Source organism: Bubalus bubalis, chromosome 4, assembly GCF_019923935.1.
Source record: "Bubalus bubalis isolate 160015118507 breed Murrah chromosome 4, NDDB_SH_1, whole genome shotgun sequence".
NCBI lineage: Eukaryota > Metazoa > Chordata > Mammalia > Artiodactyla > Bovidae > Bubalus > Bubalus bubalis.
Window position 1 is genome coordinate 16,667,075 of NC_059160.1, and position 19,980 is coordinate 16,687,054.

At 51.4% G+C, this 19,980-nt stretch overlaps 2 protein-coding genes across 7 annotated transcripts in view; one reads left to right on the plus strand and one right to left on the minus strand.

Moving 5' to 3' along the window:
* The window catches only part of CLSTN3 (calsyntenin 3), a 60,010-nt gene that overhangs the window by 12,351 nt on the left and 27,679 nt on the right, over window positions 1-19,980 (plus strand). Inside the window, exon 3 of one of the 5 annotated variants that reach the window (XM_025283131.3) lies at window positions 3,581-3,652. The exons of 1 other annotated variant lie outside the window; for it this stretch is intronic. In XM_025283131.3, coding sequence (XP_025138916.3) covers window positions 3,581-3,652 — 72 coding nt within the window. Of the gene's footprint in view, window positions 1-3,261; window positions 3,653-16,608; window positions 16,746-17,140; window positions 18,066-19,980 lie in introns of those variants that run through there. 3 more of the 5 variants (XM_025283130.3, XM_025283133.3, XM_006065862.4) reach the window with 3 other exon arrangements.
* RBP5 (retinol binding protein 5) lies at window positions 4,648-16,627 on the minus strand. Of its 2 annotated transcripts, XM_025283141.3 has the most exons (5): window positions 16,500-16,627; window positions 15,912-15,992; window positions 15,428-15,606; window positions 12,177-12,278; window positions 10,894-11,722 (listed from the first exon to the last, which is right to left on the minus strand). In XM_025283141.3, the coding sequence occupies exons 2-5, from the start codon at window positions 15,982-15,984 to the stop codon at window positions 11,669-11,671; spliced, it is 408 nt and encodes a 135-aa protein (XP_025138926.1). In that variant the 5' UTR covers window positions 15,985-15,992; window positions 16,500-16,627; the 3' UTR covers window positions 10,894-11,668. The 2 variants fall into 2 exon arrangements, with proteins under 2 accessions (XP_025138927.1, XP_025138926.1); XM_025283142.2 differs by lacking the exons at window positions 10,894-11,722; window positions 16,500-16,627 and adding an exon at window positions 4,648-4,710 and having other exon boundaries at window positions 15,912-16,112.

Below are 19,980 nucleotides of genomic sequence, written 5' to 3' on the forward strand. Positions count from 1 at the left end.
TTACAAAAGGACTTGGTAATTATGGAAGGACTGATGCTGAAGCTGCAGCTCCAATACTTTGGCTACCTGATGCAAAAAGCTGACTCACTGGTAAAGACCCTGATGCTGGGAAAGATTGAGGGCAGGAGAATAAGGGAGTGACAGAAGATGAGATGGTTGGATGGCATCACTGACTCAATGGACATGAGTTTGCGCAAGCTGCGGGAGTTGGCGATGGACAGGGAAGCCTGGCGTGTGGTAGTCCATGGGGTCGCAAAGATTCCGACACGACTGAACGACTAGACAACAAAAATGATCATTGTGACCAGACAGCCCTTTCTAAGCCAGATGAGATTAGAAGAATGAGGCCATGGATCCTGAAGACAATGATAGACCTTGGCTCTGGGGGCATCTTGAATCCATGGGATTAATGGAGAAGAACTTTTGGTCTTTGGCTACCAGCTCAGGCCACACAGATCCTTTCAGTCCTGGGAGCTTATGCGGTGTGCTCAGTTGCTTCAGTCGTGTCCTACTCTTTGCGACCCCGTGGACTGTAGTCTGCCGGGCTCTTCTAGGTTTCTCCAGGCAAGAATACAGGAGTGGATTGCCGTGCCCTCCTCCAGGAGTTCTTCCAGACCCAGGGATAGAACCTGGGTCTCCCGCATTGCAGGCAGACTCTTTATTGCTAAGACCACCAGGGAAGCTCCTGGGAGTTTATATCACAAGGCAAAGATCCTGCTGTCTTTACTCTGCCCTTATCTCCAGTTCTCACTTATACCTTCTGAGCCAACTTCTGGGTCTACTGAGCTGTGTTTCTCTTTAACTGAGGAAGACAGAGGGCTGAGGCAGGGATGGGGGCAGTCTTTAAAGCTGTGGTGGGGGATGGAGACAGAGCAGGGAGAGAACATGGCCACCAGGGCACTAAGTACAGAGACTCATTTTCAGTTTGGATTTTTATTTTTGCTTTTATTTTTTTAAGTAAATAAATAAATTTACTCATTTTTGGCTGTGCTGGTTCTTTGTAATAGTGCACGGGCTTCTCACTGCAGTAGCTTCTCTTGTTGCAGAACACGGGCTCTAGAGCATAGACTCAGTAGCTGTGGCACAGGGGCCTAATTGCTCTGAGGCGTGTGGGCTCTTCCTGGATCAAGGATCGAACCTGTGTCTCCTGCATTGGCAGGTGGATTCCTAACCACTAGACAACCCGGGAAGTCCTTTGGTTTTATTTTTGCAATTCCCATTGGTGCTGCCACCTGCTGTCCTGTGTGGGGAAGGGCCCATGGGGGCAGGGATGGCAGGGTGGTGGGTGGAGGTCGGGTGCTGGGTTTTCCAGATCAGGAAGGTTTTTCTGCAGCCTTCATTAGATCTCAGAATTTAAAGAGGGTTTTGCTGTCTCTTGGACTCCAAACAACCTCAGAACACCCTGGACTGAAAGGGTGGGGCAGTTTCCTGTCTTTAGACAGCTCGCCCTGGGTCAGGACAGGTTCCATGCCCAGAGTCAGGTGAGGAGAGGTACAGGAGTGAGGTGGAGAGCGGATGGGGCTAAGGAGGCTTGAGTCAGGGATCCTGGGCTTCTGTCCTTAATGGTCACTATAGATGTGAGCAGACCAGGGATTTAGAGGTAAGAGTGACTCTGCTGGACATGGCAAACCAACTTATGGACAAGGGTTGGGGGGAAGAAGGAGAGGATGAGATGAATGGAGAGAGCAGTGTGGAAGCATATATTCTACCATGTATAACATAGATAGCCAATGGGAATTTGCTGTATGACTCAGGGAACTTAAACCAGGGCTCTGTAATAATCTAGAGGGATGGGATAGGGTGGGAGGTGGAAGGTGGGAGGTAGGTCCAAAAGGGAGGGGACATATGTACAGTTCAGTTCAGTTGCTCAGCTGTGTCCAACTCTTTGCGACCCCATGGACTGCAGCACACCAGGCCTCCCTGTCCATCACCAACTCCTGGAGTTTACCCAAACTCATGCCCATTGAGTCAGTGATGCCATCCAACCATCTCATCCTCTGTCATCCCCTTCTCCTCCTGGCCTCAATCTTTCCCAACATCAGGGTCTTTTCAAATGAGTCAGCTATTCGCATGAAGTGGCCAAAGTAATGGAGTTTCAGCTTCAACATCAGTCCTTCCAATGAACATTCAGAACTGATCTCCTTTATGATGGACTGGTTGGATTTCCTTGCAGTCCAAGGGACTCTCAAGAGTCTTCTCCAACACCACAGTTCAAAAGCATCAATTCTTCTGTGCTCAGCTTTCTTTATAGTCCAACTTTGACATCCATTCATGACTACTGAAAAAACCATAGCCTTGACTAGATGGATCTTTGTTGGCAAAGTAATGTCTCTGCTTTTTAATATGTTGTCTAGGCTGGTCATAACTTTCCTGCCAAGGAGCAGGCATCTTTTAATTTCATGGCTGCAGTTACCATCTGCAGTGATTTTAGAGCCCCCCAAAATAAAGTCTGCCACTGTTTCCTCATCTATTTGCCATGAAATGATGGGACCGGGTGCCATGATCTTAGTTTTCTGAATGTTGAGCTTTAAGCCAACTTTTTCACTCTCCACTTTCACTTTCATCAAGAGGCTCTTTAGTTCTTCTTCACTTTCTGCCATATCTGAGGTTATTGATATTTCTCCCAGCAATCTTGATTCCAGCTTGTGTTTCATCCAGTCCAGCATTTCTCATGATGTACTCTGCATATACGTTAAATAAACAAGGTGACAATATCAGCCTTGACGTACTCCTTTTCCTATTTGGAACCAGTCTGTTGTTCCCTGTCCAGTTCTAACTGTTGTTTCCTGACCTGCATAGAGATTTCTCAAGAGGCAGGTCAGGTGGTCTGGTATTCCCATCTCTTTCAGAATTTTCCACAGTTTATTGTGATCCACACAGTCAAAGGCTTTGGCATAGTCAATAAAGCAGAAAGACATATGTACACTAATTCATGTTGATTAGCAGAAATGAAACCATTGGCAGAAATGAAACCAACATTGTAAAGAAATTATCCTTCAATTAAAAACAAATAAAAATTTAAAAAAGAGTGACTCTGTTGGAGTTGGATCTGTCCTTCTTGCTCCCCTACCCCTGAGTCATCTCTGGTTTCAAGCTAACTTCCATAGCCTAAGGGTCTTTGGGTGGGATTGAGTCAATCTGAGAGCTTCCCAGGTGGTGCTAGTGGTAAAGAACCAACCTGCCAATGCGGAAGACTTAAAGAGATGAGGGTTTGATCCCTGGGTCGGGAAGATCTCCTGGAGGAGGTCATGACAACCTACCCCAGGATTGTTACCTGGAGAATCCCATGGACAGATGAGCTTGGTGGGCTATAGTCTATAGGGTTGCAAAGACTTGGACATGACTGAAGTGACTTAGCACATGTGCACACACACACATACACACTCATGAAACAATCTGAAAGGCAGGTCTGCCACTAGCCTTGCCCCTCTTGTTCACCTTCCCTACTCTGTCAGCTGTCTGTCTACAGTATCCACTGATCACACTCCTCCCCAGTTTAAAACTTTTCAATGGCTTTTCTCTTGGATCCTCAAGATGGAGACCAAGCTCTTTCTTTATCAGGGCACCTTCTTCATTACAGGCCCGCCGAGGTACCCATCTATATGTGTGGATGAGCTCCTGCTGGGGGGCAGAACGGGAGAGCAGGCAACAGGTAGGTGTTGGAGTTTTCAAGGCAGGTGCCCAGGGAGGACGGGAGCCCATGGTAGACAGGGGCGTCCAGGAGCTGGGGTTGGCAGCAGGGGCAGATGGTCAGGGAGAAGGTGCCTGAGCATCCTTCCTGTTCTGACCCAGCGAGGAAGGCTCACCTCCAGTGTAACCCCACGCCCTTCATTGCTCTGAAGTGAGAGTCCCGGCCTTTGTCATGTGACCCCACTCCTTGAAGCTGTGTTGTTGTTGTTGTGTCTAACTCTTTGCGACCTCAATGACTGCAGCACACCAGGTTCCTCTGTCCTCTGCTGTCTCTCGGAGTTTGCTTAAATTCATGTCCATTGCGTCAGTGATGCTATCTAACCATCCTCTGCTGCCTGCTTCTCCTCCTGCCTTCAACCTCTCCCAGTACCAGTGTCTTTTCCAGTGAGTTGACTCTTTGCATCAGGTAGCCAAAGAACTGGAGCTTCAGCTTCAGCATCAGTCCTTCCAATGAATATTCAGGACTGATTTCCTTTAGGATTGACCGCTTTGATCTCCTTGCTGTCCAAGGGACTCTCAAGAGTCTTCTCCAACATTCCAGTTCAAAAGCATCAATTCTTCTGTGCTCAGCTTTCTTTATGGTCCGACTCTCATATCCATACATGACTGCTGGAAAAAACCATAGCTTTGACTAGATGGACCTTTGTCAACAAAGTGATATTTCAGCTTTTTAATATGCTGTCTAGGTTTGTCATAGCTTTTCTTTCAAGGAGAAAGCGTCTTTAATTTCATGGCTGCAGTGACAGTCTGCAGTGATTTTAGAGCCCGAGAAAATAAGATCTGTCACAGCTTCCACTTTTTCCCTTCCACTGCTGGGTACCTTGCCCTTTGTTAGAGAGAGCAGTATTGTGGATGGAGGGTGTCGTTGAGATGGCTCGGCAGGTCCTTACTTGGTGGCCTGGCTAATATCCACTCTGGTCTTCATTTGGTGGTAGGGCTCTGGCACCGTGGTGGATCTGGCCTGGTGAGTGCTCAGAAGTCACAGTGTGGCTGGCCAGGGGGCTGCCTGTAGTCTCTGACCTTTGGAGAGAATACAGGGAAACAGAGCCATTAAGACACATTCCCTAGTGGCCTCCTCTTTCCTGTCATCAGATTTGGCTAAACCCACTGGCATCTGCTTTGAGTCTTCTTCTGCTCATGTTTCTCCATCTCACCCTCCCTCTTTTCAGCAAAGAAGCATCTGGCTCTAGGGTCACTGTGCTGGCCCTTGTGGGCTGGGGAGGGTCCCAGAGATTCCCTACTCGGCGAGGTGTCCCGAGAGTCCAGGGGCAGCAATGGCTCTTCCCAGACACGTCTGCATGGATACCCCCCCCCCCCCCCACATTGCTGCTGGTCTTTGGGTCCTTGCCTCTCTGTCCTCTGCAGAATTTGTCAATAAGCTTCCCACCAGCACAGACGTGACTCTAGCTGAGACCCCCTCCCGGCCTCTGGACAGGCATGCTTTCTAATGACGTGAGACTTACCAAAGTGGACTGTGCTGTGTTATTGAAACCACAGAGTAAGGTCATACACCTGTCAAAGGGGCGGGGTATTACCTGAAGATGCTGGATGTTCTTTGTAACAATTACCTCTGGAAGAGGTGGGTTCTCAGTCGTCCAGCAGGTGGGCCTCTAAAAGGAAGAACAGAGGCCGCCTGCCTGTCTTTTTAGACAGGCAGTCCACCTACCTCCACTCTTTTTAGACTTCTGAGGACTGGACACTGAGATGTGGGCCCTGGTTCTGGGTGCTCAGGTGTCTGAGCTTAGGGCTAGGATGGAAGGGCCTATGACACTGGATATGGATATGGAGCCATAGCTTTTTGTGGATGGACAGGTTTTTATTGCCCTAAATCATCTTCCCCCAATTCTTAAAAATTTTTTTTTTATTTTTTAAATTATGAAAGTATGATAGCACATTTATAGGAGACTTGGAAAATACAGAACAATGTCACATGTGTTGTTGTTGTTCAGTTGCTAAGTTGTGTCTGACTCTTTGCGATCCCATGGACTGCAGCACACCAGGCTCCTTTGTCATGGGATTCTTCAGGCAAGAATACTGGAGTGTGTAGCCATTCCCTCCTCCAGGGGATTGTCTTGACCTAGGGATCGAACATGAGTCTCCTACATTACAGGTAAATTCTTTACCACTGAGCCACCAAGGAAGCCTGAGAAAGAGCAAAGCGGGGGCCCAAGTGGCTTAAATTAAAAAAAAAAAATTATTATGGAAGAGCTCTTGACCTTAGATGTACCCTCTTAACAAAATTTTAAGTGTACAAGGGTTAGCTATAGGCACAATGTCTTACAGAAAATCCGAAATGTCTTTTATAATCTGGCCTTGGAAGTAACAGAGTATCCCCATTGCCATGTTATATTGGGCCCACAGACCAACTCTGATACAATGTGGGAAGAGACAACTCCAGGAAGGGAATTCAGAGAAGCAGGGATCCTTGGGGGCCAGATTGGGGGCTGGCTATTACACAAGTAGACAGATTATTTCATTTTATGCTGTTTCTTTTTAAAAAATTAATTAATTAATTTTGGCTGTGCTGGGTCTTCATCGTTGTATGGGGGCTTTCTTTAGTTATGGTGCCAGAGGTCTACTCTTCTTTGTAATGCTTGGGCTTCTGCTTGCAGTGGCTTCTCTTGTTACAGAGAACGGGCTCTATGACGTGTGGGTGTCAGTAATTGGGGAGCATGGGCTTAGTTGCCCTGCAGCAAGTGGAATACTCCCCACCCAGGGATTGAACTTGTGTCCCCTGCATTGGCAGACAGATTCTTAACCACTGGACCACCAGAGAAGTCCAGAAGTAGACAGCTTATTTTAGTACAATAAATGCAGAGGATCACCTAGCAGGATGTCATTTTTGCTACATATGGTTGTCTTTTACATGCAGTAACCTGAAGTCAGAGTGCCTTTCAGGGCTCTGACCCTCTCCTTCTCACCCTTAACAACCAAAACACTCTTTCATCCACCGCATCAAGGACTGCAGAGATCAAAGTATGACCTTCCGGGACCAAACCTGAGAGGAGACGGGGCTTTGGGAAGACAGCCAAGGGTTAAAAAGGACCAAGAAGCTGTTTAAAAGGAAAGGGATGGGTAAGGAAAGAGGAGCCCCAGACAGGACGCCCTTTCCAACCTTGGGAGGGTAAACATAGCGAGAATCTAGGACTGCGGTCCCCCGCCAGCAGATCGTCCAAAGAGACGAGTTCAGAGGCTGGAGGTTTCAGTTCCAAAGCTCTTATCCCCTTGGGGGCTTTGTGCTGACTCTCAAGCCTGAAATAAAGTCCTTTAGTGAAGGACTCTTTAAACATAGTGTGTATGTGCCTGGGTTGCTAATGGGCAGGCGGTTCTGCTGTAGCCAGCGCCATCCCTTCCTTTGACAATAAGGAGTCTGTGGGCAAGGCTGCACTTGGACCTCAGATGATCCACTTCTGTCATACTCTCTGTCCTAGCTCCTTTTGTTTTCTCCAAGACTTTAACAAACCCTTATTCCAAACAGTGCTCCTTGTCGCATCTGTGCTGCTCACAAAGAAAGGAAGGGAGGGGAGTGGCAACAGAGGCAGGGGAGCCCTCCCCGGAGGAGTGGGGGAGTGCTCTGTGACCTAGCTGCCCTTCCCTTGTTGGGGTTCTCTCTCCATCTGGGACCTCACACATTAAGAATGACAACAGGTTCCTCACAGGTGGGTCAAAGACAGCAGTGGGCAAGGTTTGTCTGCAAACTGCTGGGAGGAGAGAGGAAACCAAGGGGAGAGGTGGGTGTGGAAGGCAGGATGGTAGATGTTACAGAGCATGGAGGCTGAGCGGACAGGTCCTGTGAAGAGACCAAGGCTCAGCAGTGAAATAGTTTGCCCAAGGTCACACAGAGAGGCAGTGACAGCACCTTGGAAAGCCGTGCTTTTAGGTTTGTCTTGCCCAGAACATGGAAGAGAGAAGGGCTGGCTCCCAGCAGTCCTCTAGAATGTGGGTGACAGGCCACACAGATGGGAGTTCCCTGGTGATCCAGCTGTTGAGAATCTGCCTTGCAATGCAGGAGATGTGGTTTCGATCCCTGGTCATGGAACTAAGATCCTACATGCCTCGAGGCAACATACCAAAGATACAGAAAACCCCCTGCCACAATGAAGAGCCTCACAGCCATCTCCCCCACCCCCCACCAATGGAATACACATATTCGTGGCTCGTCTGCTGGGCCTGAAGGACTGGGTAGGCCCAGCACAAATGGAGGGATGGCTGGAGCCTCCTTCCTGCAGAGGATAACATTTGAGGGGAGGGAATGGGGCTAGAACTCTGCTCTCTCTTTTGGGACTCCAGGGTTTGCAGTGGCCTCTAAGGGTCCCCTGACGAAGTAGGGGTCCTGCTGAGTTACGGGATCAGCTCCAGGTTGGGATGCCTTTGTGTTCTGCAGGTGAGGACTTTCCTGCTGCTCTTTAAACCTGCAAGTCTGGGCACATGGGGGTAGCTGCATGGAGATGGTGGCTAAGGTGATGGGGCAACTTGGGGGATACACAGCTTAGACTTTGTCATTCCTGCCCCCTGTGGAGCCCCAACCAGAAAGCAGAGTCTGATTTCTTGGGCAACATGGGATTGTCTGCTTCAGGGCACACGCCCACTCCTGACCTCTCATCCAGGTTGGTCAGTTTCTTCTGAGCACAGGGATCTGGACTGACCTAGGGTAGCTCAGCTGGTAAAGAATCCACCTGCAATGCAGGAGACCCTGGAGAAGGCATAGGCTACCCACTTCCTGGGTTCAATCCCTGGGTTAGGAAGATCCCTTGGAGGATGGCAAGGCAACCCACTCTAGTATTCTTGCCAGGAGAATTCCCATGGACAGAGGAGCCTGGCAGGCTATAGTCCATGGGGTCACAAAGAGTCAGACACAACTGAATGACTAAGCACACACAGAGAATCATTTGGGGTTCAGTTGCTTGTGACCATTCAGTGCTATCTGGGCCTGGTGGATGGGGAGGGGTCAGGGGCCTGGCATGGGGCTGGGTTAGAGGGGTGCAGTCACTCTATGTCACATGGAGATAAACATCCTTGATTCCTGATCATCTCCCTGGGCGCTAAGACTCTGGTCAACAAAATTAAGGCTGGTCTTGGGATCCACAACTTTGTGATCCTGGAAAGGCTGGGGTGGGACCACTTGTCCATAGCTGTTTTGCCTGCACCCCAACCCTTGCCTTTGCATTACTCACCCATCAGCGCCCCTGGTGACTAACTCCTCCATCTGAGAGTGAGTGGTTCAGCCTGATTTGAATGAGGGGTAGGGCCTTGGCATAGTGAGCCCATGTGACTGAGAACTGGACTGTGTGTGTGTGTCTGTCTGTCTGGCCAGAGCAGGGATGGAGTGTCTATCCAACAGGGTGTTGGAGGAGGGACTGAATTTGGTGGGTAACTGGCTCCCACTGCAGCAAGCAGCGCCCCCTGCTGCCCACAGGGGAAATAGCAGCCCGAATCTGGGTGTATCCACTTCTACTTGGAGGTACCCCGAAGCCGCTCAGTCCATCCTCTGGTGGCTCGTGTTCCTTTGGTGTCTATAGGCCTCTTGTTGCATTCTGGCTCCTGGAGGGGAGGATTCCAGGGAAGGCAACAGACCCGCGGGTGGGGCGGGTGTGGGTGCTTGCATCATAGGAGTCCTGGGGGACGAGGCTGCTTCTGCTGGGGTCCGGTGGTCACCGGGGAAGCCAACGTGCTCCCAGGTCAGGCCCTCTGGAGAGACCCCAGCCAGGGACCGACATGCAGAGCACAGCGGGCAGTCCTGTGCATAGAGACCTGGACATGCGCTGTGAGCTCCGAGTGGCCGGGACCTGGTGAATACACACCCAGAGCATTTTCCCCATGGCTTCCCTGCGCCCAGAAGGGAAAGGTAGGGTCCCCAGTTCTCGGAGGGCTCTCCCCTCCCCATTCTGCTGGAGGCCCTGCAAAGAGGCTGCGCAGGGAAGAAGAGGCTCAGGTCCGCTCTGAGTTCTTGTCCTTGTCTTTTCCAAATTTTGTTCCAGGCTGGTGCGGGGGTTGAGTGCTGCAATCCTAGTTTGTGGCCGAGCCCCAGAGACCGTCTCGAATGAGCAGGGGCCCAGCCATTGCAGGAAGAGGAGGCAGGGGTGGGCATCCAGTGAGCACCTGCCAGGGACTTTTCAGCAATCCCCTCCCCTGCTCCAGCCAGGCACTATCCTCACTCCACCTGAGCCTTCTCTCTGTGCTTTTGCCCCACGGGACTTTTATTCTGAAAGAGCCAAGGCCTCTGTAGGTAGGGAGGTGACCAGAGGCTGGAGCTGGCCTGACCTCTGGACAGGCCCTACCCTTCTGGGCTGTTTTTTAGGGCAGTGATTCTGGGCCCCTAGGAGGAGCCATGCTGTCTTCAGTTGTCCTTCTTACCTTCTGTCCCCAGCCTTGCTGGACTGTAGGCAGAGGGTCTTTGAGGCCTGTTGCCGTCACACCTACTATTGCCTTCACACCTTCATGTCCTTCATCTTTCAAGTCCTTGGCCTTGAACCCTCTGAGAAATGGAGTCGTAGTGCACGCCTGCTCAGTTGTGTCCAACTTTTTGCCACCCCATGGACTGCAGCCCACCAGGCTCCTCTGTCCATGGGATTCTCCAGGCAAGAATACTGGGGTGGGTTGCCATTCTTATCTCCAGGGGGACTTCCTGACCCAGGGATTGAACCTGGGTCTCCTGCAGCTCCTGCTTTGGCAGGTGGATTCTTTATTACCATGCCACCTGGGAAGCCCAGCCATATCACTAAACAAGGATGTCACGGCCAACATCGAGTCTGGCCCTTCAAAAGTGAATTTCTGAGCCCACAGGGCACCCAGGAAGAACAATGCCTGCAATCCAGCAGCTGTCAGGCTGCAGCCACTCCTTATGGTCCATCAACTGAGGAACTAAGGATGTGAAAATCAAATCAAATCAAATCAAATCAAATCAAATTGCAGGATGCTGCCCCCAGATAGCTGAGCTGCATATGAAAGGAATGCTTTCAGTAAGCCCAGGCTCTCGCATCTTCCCATACATATAAAAGCGCTAAATTCCTTAACTTGAGATATCTGGTTTTCCTTAATTAACAATAATCTTTTGATGTTCAGACTACCTGCCCCTTGTTGCAAAACTTCTACATAACCTGAATGACAACCCCCACACCCCAACAGTTCTCAGGGTCACCTGAGATGCTGTCTTTTGGGTCTGAAGTCTTAAGAATTCTCACCAAATAAAACATAACTCTGAACTTTCAGGTTGTGACTATTTTTAAGTGGACACCTTCATCTGTTTCCCTTTTCAGTCCTTTTTGACCCTCTTGTTGCCTGTCCTTCCCAAAGCAGACATGGAGACCAGCTCACTATTTAGAAACTTTCCTCCTCCCCTGGCACCAGATAAAGGTCTCACCCTGACCCATTCCTCTTCCCCAACATGTAGGATGCAAGTATATGATTGGCAAGGCTCATTAGGTGTCAGTCAACATGTCTGTTGAACTCTGTGTGGCTGGGGCCATGCCTTGGGCCTGGTTCTATTCAGCCCAGGGAATTTCTCAAGAAGAAGGACAAGGAACTGGACAAGAGCCCCAGTAGCTCCTGCTTAGATTCTTGAGAGTCCAGTCACTCTCAAAAGCTCCACCAGGATGGAGTTTCCACTAATGCTCCAGTACATGAAGCTGAGTGCTTTCTTAGATGGAAAATAAGAGGCCAAATGAATGAAAGAGAGTGGAAGTCCGTTATTCTCAAAGGCCCTTTCCCTTTGCGTGTTTCTCTCATCCAGGAGGCAGACCTTGAGCTGGATATGAGGTCACTATCGGGCAGTGGAATGTGAGAAGGAAAGGACTTTGGCCCAGGGGCTGCAAGTTATAGATTAACATGGTGCGGGGGAGGGGGACGCAGAGGCAGGGTGAGTGGACTGGGACAAGGACTGCTGACCTGGGACCATCTGGGCTTGAAGGGGACACAGGCAAGAGGAATCTGGGGACTCATGTGGTCCAGGAGGGGAGGGGGGCCCTCAGCTCCTCTCCGGCTATTTGACCTTCCTGAAGACACACTGGCACACTGCATCTCGTGCGGTCACTTCCTGGGGGCAGAGTAGGAATAATAAGGACAGAGAAGATTCTTACCAGCCACTCCCCTTTCTCAGTTTCTTGACCTCCACTGAATCCTTCAGGATACATCAGCTGGAGTGTTTGATATATGGGGAACTGTAACCTTTTTCCAAACCCTCAACTTTCCATCCCAGAGGAAGGAAGGGATCTGGTCAGGGAGCTGAAGTGGCTAAGTCTCCATGTCTCCGGTCATGATTTATGGACACGCATCTGACCTGCAGCCAGGGCCCACCATGGCCACTTGACTTCTTCCCCTCTCCACTCTTCCCAGGGCTCCCATGTTCCTTCCTTCCTTGCCTTCTTTGGCAGGGGGCGGGCTGGAGTAGTAGACTTACCTGATTTGGGCAAGGGAATGGGTCCTAGCTGGAGGCCCCCCTCCCAGACACACCCTCATGCATCTCCTCTCCCAGTCCCCACCCCGCTCACCTGATATAACATCTCTTCCTCCAGCCAGAGTCGCCAGCCCCGGTTAGGGACCTCTCCTTTCTGCACACAAACCAGCTGCTCCTCTTCCCAGGTGACTATGGTCTATGGAGAAAGCAGGAATAAAGGAAGACTGGGGGGGGTGTTGTAGGGTACCCCAAATGCATCGCCTTACTCTGCTGGGCTGCCCCCACGCCCTGCATCACAGCAGACACTGTCTTGCTCCAGCCCCTTCCTTCTGAGTGACTCAGCAAAACTCCCGTCCCCTCCCACTCCTAAAGGCCACTGGAAGGGGCCCCACACTGTGTGACAGTGCCCATTTGGGTAGAGGGGGATGAAGCAGGATAATCCCGGGGTTGGGGGAGATGAAATTGGGGGTTGGGTGATGAAGAATGGAGAATTTGTCCTCTGATACTTCTGGCTGACCTGGAGGAGACTTTGGGAAAGAAGGGAGATTGGTTGGGAGACAACCGGGGAATCTCTTTTCTCCTCTTTCTCAGTCTCAAGGGCAGCTGCAATGTCCTTGAGAATGAAGGGTCAACTCCCCAAATCAGAGCTGAGTGGACCAGAGCTAGGCATTCCAAGCAGCGTTATTTGGACCCTCAATAGTCTATGTGTGTGCTTAGTTGCTCAGTCATTTCCGATTCTTTGTGACCCCATGGGCTGTAGCCCGCCAGGCTCCTCTGTCCTTGGGACTTTTCAGGCAGGACTACTGGAGTGGGTTGCCATTTCCTCCTCCAGGGGATCTTCCCAACCCATGGATCGAAAGCCCATCTCTTGTGTCTCCTGCTTTGGCAGGTGGATTCTTTATCACTAGTGCCACCTGGGAAACCCCAATAGGATAGGCCCTACCCAAACCAGGAGTTCAGAATCTTATGCGTGTTTGTTTTTTGGTTCTTTTTTTTTTTTTTTTTTTGCCATACCACATGGCTTGTAGGATCTTAGTTCCCCAACAAGGGATGGAACCCAGGCCCTCAGCAGTGAAAGCTCAGAGTCCTAACCACTGGACCGCCTGGGAATTTCCAAGGAGCTCAGAATCTTGATCGGTTAGAGGAGAGGTCAGTAGGTATTATATCTGTGATACCAACAAGACTGTTGGTGATGGGAGCAGAGAGGGAAGAGCTGAGTCTTCAAGGAAAGAAGTTAATTAGATTGGAGATAATGGGAACTTTCTAGCAAGAAAAGAAACAGAGGTAAGGAAGACGAATAGATAGTTTTGAGGGGGCTCTAGCCTAGTGTTTTTGTGGGGAGGCCCTTGGATGCTACGTGGAGCATGTGAACCTTACCTGGAACATAGCAGGTTGTCTGAAAGGGTTTAAGTCAGGGAGTGACATGGTCACTTTTACATTTTAAAAGTACTGTGGTTATGGTAGGCAGAGTGGATTAGAGGAGAGTCAAGAATGGGAACCATTTTGGGGCACCAGATGAGAAATGAGGGCCTGAAATAAGGTGGTGTTAGAAAAGCTAGGAAGAAACAGATGACAGCCGTGTAAACAACTGATGCTCAATAGAAATGTAGTGAGTCCTAAATGCTAGCCACATATATAATTTTAGAAATTTCTAGTAGCCACATTAGAAAAGCAAAAAGAAACAGGTGAAATTAATTTTAGTATTATATTTTATTCAACCTAAAATATTATAATTTTATTACATGTAATATTATATTATATATATATTTCAACCTAAAATATTATAATATTTCAGCATGTAATCAATATACAATTTCTGAGGTGTCTTATACTCTTGTTTGGTATTATCTTAAAAATCCAGTGTGTATTTCATACTGATAGCACATGTCAAATTTGGACCAGTTACATTTCAAATATCTTTATATGGTTAGTAGCTGCCATATTGGACAGCACAGAACAGTTATAAAGGCTTCTTGACTAATTACATGTGGTGCACATGTGCACGCATGTGTGTGTGTGTGTGTGTGTGTGTATACACGCATGTGTTGGGAACACAGGGGTAAGGGAACATAAGGCAATAACTGTGACTCCCAGGCTTTGTTCCTGCTGGTTGTTGCCATTGATGGAGACAGTAAATATAAAGGCAGGAAGAGGTCTGTGTAGGAAGATAATGACTTTGGCTTTGACCTTGGGGCATCCAGATGGAAACATTTTGCAGGCAGATGAAACTTGGCCATGGAGCTCAGGTGGCACCTCTGACTGGAGAGTTTGTGTCTAGAGCAGTTTGTAGATTTCATTGAACACATGGGTGTATATGCTTTAGCCCATGGATAGTACACAGACAAGAGGGAGAAAGTCAAGACAAGATACTAGGGGATTGCAGCACTATTTGCAATAGCTAGGAAATAGAAGAAACGTAGATGGCCATCAACAGATGAATGGATAAGGAAGTTGTGGTACATATACACAATGGGATATGACTCCACTATAAAAAGGAACACATTTGAGTCAGTTCTAATGAGGTGGATGAACCTAGAACTTGTTATACAGAGTCAAGTAAGTCAGAAAGAGAAACACAAATATCGCATATTAATGCATATATAGAGAACCTAGAAAGATAGTACTGATGATCCTACTTGCAAGGCAGCAAAGGAGACACAGAGATTTTGGACACAGTGGGGGAAGGAGATGGTAGGATGATTTGAGAGAATAGCATTGAAATATATATATTGCCATAAGTAAAATAGATAGCCAGTGGGAGTTTAATGTGTGATGAAGGGAACCCAAAGCAAGTGCTCTGTGACAATCTAAAGGGGTGGGATGGTGAGGGAGGTGGGAAAGGGGCTCAAGAGGGAGGAGACATGTTTACCTAATGTCAATTCATGTTGATGTATGGCAAAAACCATCACAATATTGTAAAGTAATTATCCTCTAATTTTAAAAAAAGATACTAGGGGAAAATCTCAGTTTAAGGGATTAATAGGGGAATGAGGGTCTGCAGAGGAGGTCAAAAGGAACACGAAAGAAGCAGAAAGGACCGCCTAGGAGCGGAGTTACAGAGGTTGAGAGAAGGGACTGTGGTGTCCACAGGGTCACAGGCTAGAGGGTGAGCACAGGCTTGCTCATTGGCCTGAGGGTCACCTGTTCCTGTTGCCCTTTTGGCTGGTGCTCAGAGTGGGCAGAGGAGACGCTGGAGAGAGTCAGGGGTTGGTGGGTGACATCCCGGGGCAGGCTACTGTGGTCATCATTTTATCTTGCTGTGACAGGTCATTTTATTTCACCCCCAGTTGTTAAGAGCCCCCATGCCCATCCACAGCCCCTTCCCACAGGCCTGAGAAAAGACACCTGGCATTTTCGTCCATCCACGGTCCTCAGGTCCTCCTCAAACTCCACTCCCACCTCGAATTCCAGAACATAGTTTCGGAAGGTGCTGAGGGTTTTCACTGTCATGTGGTTGCCCCGCTGGTCAATCTCCTTGTCCGGCTTGAGCAGCAGGGCGATCTTCCGCAGAGCCATGTTGACATCTGTGGGGACCGTCTCTGAGCAAGGGTCTGAGTGAGGGTCCTTTTAGCGGGCCGGGGGCTTCCCCACCCACATCAGCAGCCCAGGGCTGGGAGCATCCCCTTGCCTGGGTCTAGGACTGTGGATTTACTCCCTCCTAGCAATGTCCCTGGCTAGTAAAGGGACCCAAGTCAGGTGCCAGCACCCCCTACCCCCTGCCTGTCTATAATGTCCAGACCCCAGCATCACCCCCTCCTCAATGGATTGGAGGCAGGAAGGGGGAGGGGAGGAGGGGAGTGAGAGGGTTGAGAGGGGGCGAGGACATTACTCAGAGCTTGCAGGTAGTTCTCCAAGTTCTTCTGGGAGACGAAGCGGTAGTAGCCGGTGAGGTTGGGAGGCATGGTCCAGGCTGGCCAAGGTGGAAGTCAAGATTTCAGGAGAATGTAAGAGACTGGGGGAGGATGAAGCGGGTGTCGTCTGACAGGTGGGGCTGGGAGTCTCCCAGCCAGGCTCTGCACACACTGAGGCAGCCTGTGTAAGGTCCTAGCTACCAGGGTTTTTATAGCGCTGGGGGCCCTGCTGCAATAAGAGCTCCTGCCAGACTTCCTCTCCCCTTCCCCCACGATGAGCGTGAGGCTGGTGTCCACAGCCCCAGAGATGGGCAGGGGACTTGGCAAGGCTGTGCTTGACCTCGGCTTTTCCTGAGGAAGGAACCTGGACCAGGACTGGGGGCTGTCAGTCAGGTAACACTTGAGCCTTTCCGAAGGTCAGTTTTGGCTTCCAGCCCAAGTGTGGAAGGCTTGGGAACTGTCCGGAGAACTCCGGAGCAGACTCCCCGGGGAGGGAGCCGACCTTACTGCATGGCGGGGAGGGACCTTTCGGACTCACCCAAGGATGAGTTCTAGCAATGTCTCACCAGGGATTCCAAAAGGTATGAAGGGGAAGAAGAGGTGGGGAAAGAAGTGCAGACAGCCAACTGGCCAGGAGCCCCAGTGAAGAAAATCCTCCTGCGCTGGCCCCCACAGCTTCGTCACACAGCTCTGCTGAGCTGGGGCCCCGACGCTGGAGCTCAGGACCCTGTCCTGCAGGACCGTGAGGAGGGAAGCAGAAAAACTGCAGAGGGGGCTGTCTGAGTTGCTGAGTTCAAAGTCTGGAGCAGAAGGTGAGGGAGGAGTTTGGCTGGCTGTTCTGGAGAATTCTACACTCTTTGGCTTGGGACCCAGGGATTTCCCCTCTCCCTCTGGAGTCGTGGATGGCACCATCAGCTACCCTCATTGCACAGTCCATGCTTCCCAGATGTGTTCCTTTGGAGGCTGAGGTGGTGTGCTCTCGCCTTACCCTCCCCTCTCCCCACCACACTACACCGCACTCTTCTCTGCCTCTCAGACCTACCAACTTTTCTGGCTTCTGAACCAACTAGGCTGGTTTGGGTCAACATGGTTTAAGATGAGAAATTTGGGGAGAGGGAGGCAGGCAGGGTAGACAGCAGGAAAAAATTCCACCTGGTGGTGAACTGTCCCGACAGGTGCCTGGGGGTGAGTGGGGGAGGTGGGGCACAGACATCTCGCTTTTCCTCGGGTCCTAGAGCTCGGTCCACCGACTTGCTGACCACCCCCTGGATTCCTCAGAGACTGGGGGCTGGGACCTGAAAGGCTAGCATCTCTGGGGCTCAGGTTGTGGGTTTTACTTGGCGGTTCCCAGGAGGCACCCAGCAGGGTCCTGCTGATGGAATGGGCTGTGAAAAGAGGTTAATGCAGAGTTGGTGGTGGTGGTGGTGGTGGTGGGGTGACGTGGATACTTGTCCCTCCTCGCCTCCTTCAGATCTCCGTTTGACGTCTCCTCTTCCCACCCCCGGGCTTCTAGCTGCGCGATCCTCTCCCTGTCCCTCTTTTCCCCCACCTCCTCTACGGCTTTCCAGCTTCCTCCCCAGCCCCCGCAGTTCCCTTGCTCCCCTAAATTGCAGTCAGGGGAAAAAGCCCTAACAAGTCCTCCCGCCCCTGCTCCCCAGTCCCATTGGCTCCCTCCCGCCCTGCAGCACCTGGCCCCCCCCAGCCACCCGATTGGCCAGCGGCCCCATCAATCCTCGCCTGGCCGTGCTGACGTCATCCTGCAGTAGAGGGGATGGGGTGGGAATGAGAGAGAGAGAGAGAGAGAGAGAGAGTGAGGACGCCCGGCTCCAGAAGGAAGGAGCAGCAGCCACTGCCGGTTCCCCCCTGCCCAGCCGCCCAGGTTGGGGTCTGCCCGGGTCTGCCCCATGGACTAGGTTGGGCGGCAGGCTCCTTTCCATCTCTGCCCTGCTCTCTGCCCTCTCCCCTCCCCTCTTCGGAGAGCCCCTGCATCCCTTGCCCAAGGTGGAACAAGCAGGGCTCCAGGCTCTGGGGGCGAGCAATCGGGGCCCTGCCCTGCCAACAACACGCCATGACCCCCTTGCTGTTTCCCCTCTTGCTGGCCTCCCTGATCCCCTCCAGCTTCTGTAACAAAGGTGAGTGTGGTGGTGGGGGGGTGGGGGCACAGAGGGAGGGGGTCTCAGGCCCCGCGATGTGGGGGTCGAGGCGGGCAGGCGCCCTTTAAGGCTCCCTGGGACACGACAGGTGGTTCTTCGCACCATCCCCCTTCCCATCCATTTTCTCAGACCTGTCCCCTTCTCTTCTCGCTGGCATCCCCAGAACCTCTCTCTGGTCCCTCCTCTCTGGTCCGTCTCTACCCATGTGCTTCTCTTGCTCCCAGGTTGGTCCCCATTACCATCCTGGGGTCTGTATCTCCTCCCCCACTCCCCCCGCCACCATTGCTCCCTGCTGGAGCGATCTCGGGTCTCAGAAGGACCTGTCCCTGAGGGGGGTGATGGACCTCTCTGGGCGGGTCCCCGTTTCACGGGGTGTGCCGGCGCTGAGGGTGTGTGGCCACATCCATCTGATCCCTCTCCATCTCATCCCGGGGAGGAACTGTTCCCACAGTTCAGCAATTCGGAGCACGTATGTGTTGGCGTGTTCCTCTGCATCCATCCCCTTCCGCCTGCATACACGGCTGGGCTGAGGGTTACCAGAGCTGCCCTCTCTGGCAGACGGCTGATAAATTTAGCTGGGTGAGGCTGTTAGAGGGGCCAGGAGAGAGGGAGGGGGTGAGGGCCAAGGGTTTAGGTAGGTGAAGACAGCAGGAAAGGGCAGAGGTGGGTGTGTGTGTGGGGGTGGGGGGCGGGCGGTGCTAAAGAGTGGGGAGAGGGGAAGGGAGAAGGAGAAGGGAGGTGAAGCGCGGGAGGGGATGAGCAGGGGATGGACCAGGGTCAAGGTGGAGGCAAAGGAGAGGGAGAGAAATCGGGAAGAACAGGTGAGGAGAGGGCGAGGGGAAGAGCTCAGGAGGGAGGAGGTAGGGAGTACAGGAGTCAGTGAGAGGAGATGGACACAAGGAGAGAGTTTAGGGGTCAAGAGGAAGGAAGTGGGAAGACCCAGGGAGAGGGTGCAGGGCGAGGGGTGGTGGTGAGCTGTGTGAAGCCTCTCCATCTTCAGCTCGGTCTCTGACCTCAGTGGGCTTCTTAGCCTCCCAACACATCCTGTGCTGCCTTTTAGGCATCATCTGTGGCTTTCTCCTCTGCTCCTAGAGAACGGGGTTGTGGTGGTCCTCAGCGAGGAAGGGGCAGGCATACCAGATACCAGAAGACTTTGGGGGTGTCACTGGAGGAAAGAATGGAACTCAGGATTTCTCGCTCACCATGACAAGCTGGGGATGAGTGTCCTTTGGGTGATTCAGTTTCTCTCTGATGATAAGTCTTCAGGTCTCAATGATGGGCCCTTGTGGATGTGCTTTGGGAGCTTGGTGCTTTGGCCTGATGGGATTCGATAGAGCAGGCAGTGGAAGTTGGGGTTGGGGGTGATGTAGAGGGGGATGGAGCCCACTGAGCCTTCCCCAGAGCCCCTCAGTGGCTAGTGGGCACTTGGTCCTGGGAGGAGACGGAATTGAGTTGAGTCTGGTAGTGGTTGAGGAGACATGGAGGCTGAGTGGGTTGCACTCCTGTCATGGATTGGCCGGTGGTTGAAGGGAACAGGGGTGGGATAGGTGAGAATTAGGATTCAGCCGTGACTCTATAAGAAGGGGGTTCAGGGTGTGTGGGGTTTGGTGGCCTTCTGGGGGACATAGGAGTCAGCTGGTTATGATTATGAGTGTGTTCTTCTGGGTGTGAGGGCGAGAAGCAGGGAGGGGATTTGTCGAATTTCTAGGCCAGTTCGATAATCCCTGAGGATGCCAGTTCTGCTGGGCCCCGTAGTTTGGCATTGATTCCTCTGCTCCATCCCTGCCCCTCTCTGTCCCCCTCCCTCTGTCCTATATATCTCCCTTCTTCCTTCTCTCCTCTTTCCTGTCCTCTGGGAGAATGGCCTTAGGATGGGGCTTAGCCAGGAAAAGAA

What these genes read in the sequence shown, in the direction of transcription:
- RBP5 (XM_025283141.3), bottom strand. Translation starts at nt 15,984, where the DNA reads ATGCCTCCCAACCTCACCGGCTACTACCGCTTCGTCTCCCAGAAGAAC. An exon ending in TGGATGGACGAAAATGCCAG is followed by an intron (nt 12,279 to 15,427) that starts GTGTCTTTTCTC and finishes CTTTCTCCATAG; the next exon opens with ACCATAGTCACCTGGGAAGA. An exon ending in AGGAAGAGATGTTATATCAG is followed by an intron (nt 11,723 to 12,176) that starts GTGAGCGGGGTG and finishes CTCTGCCCCCAG; the next exon opens with GAAGTGACCGCACGAGATGC.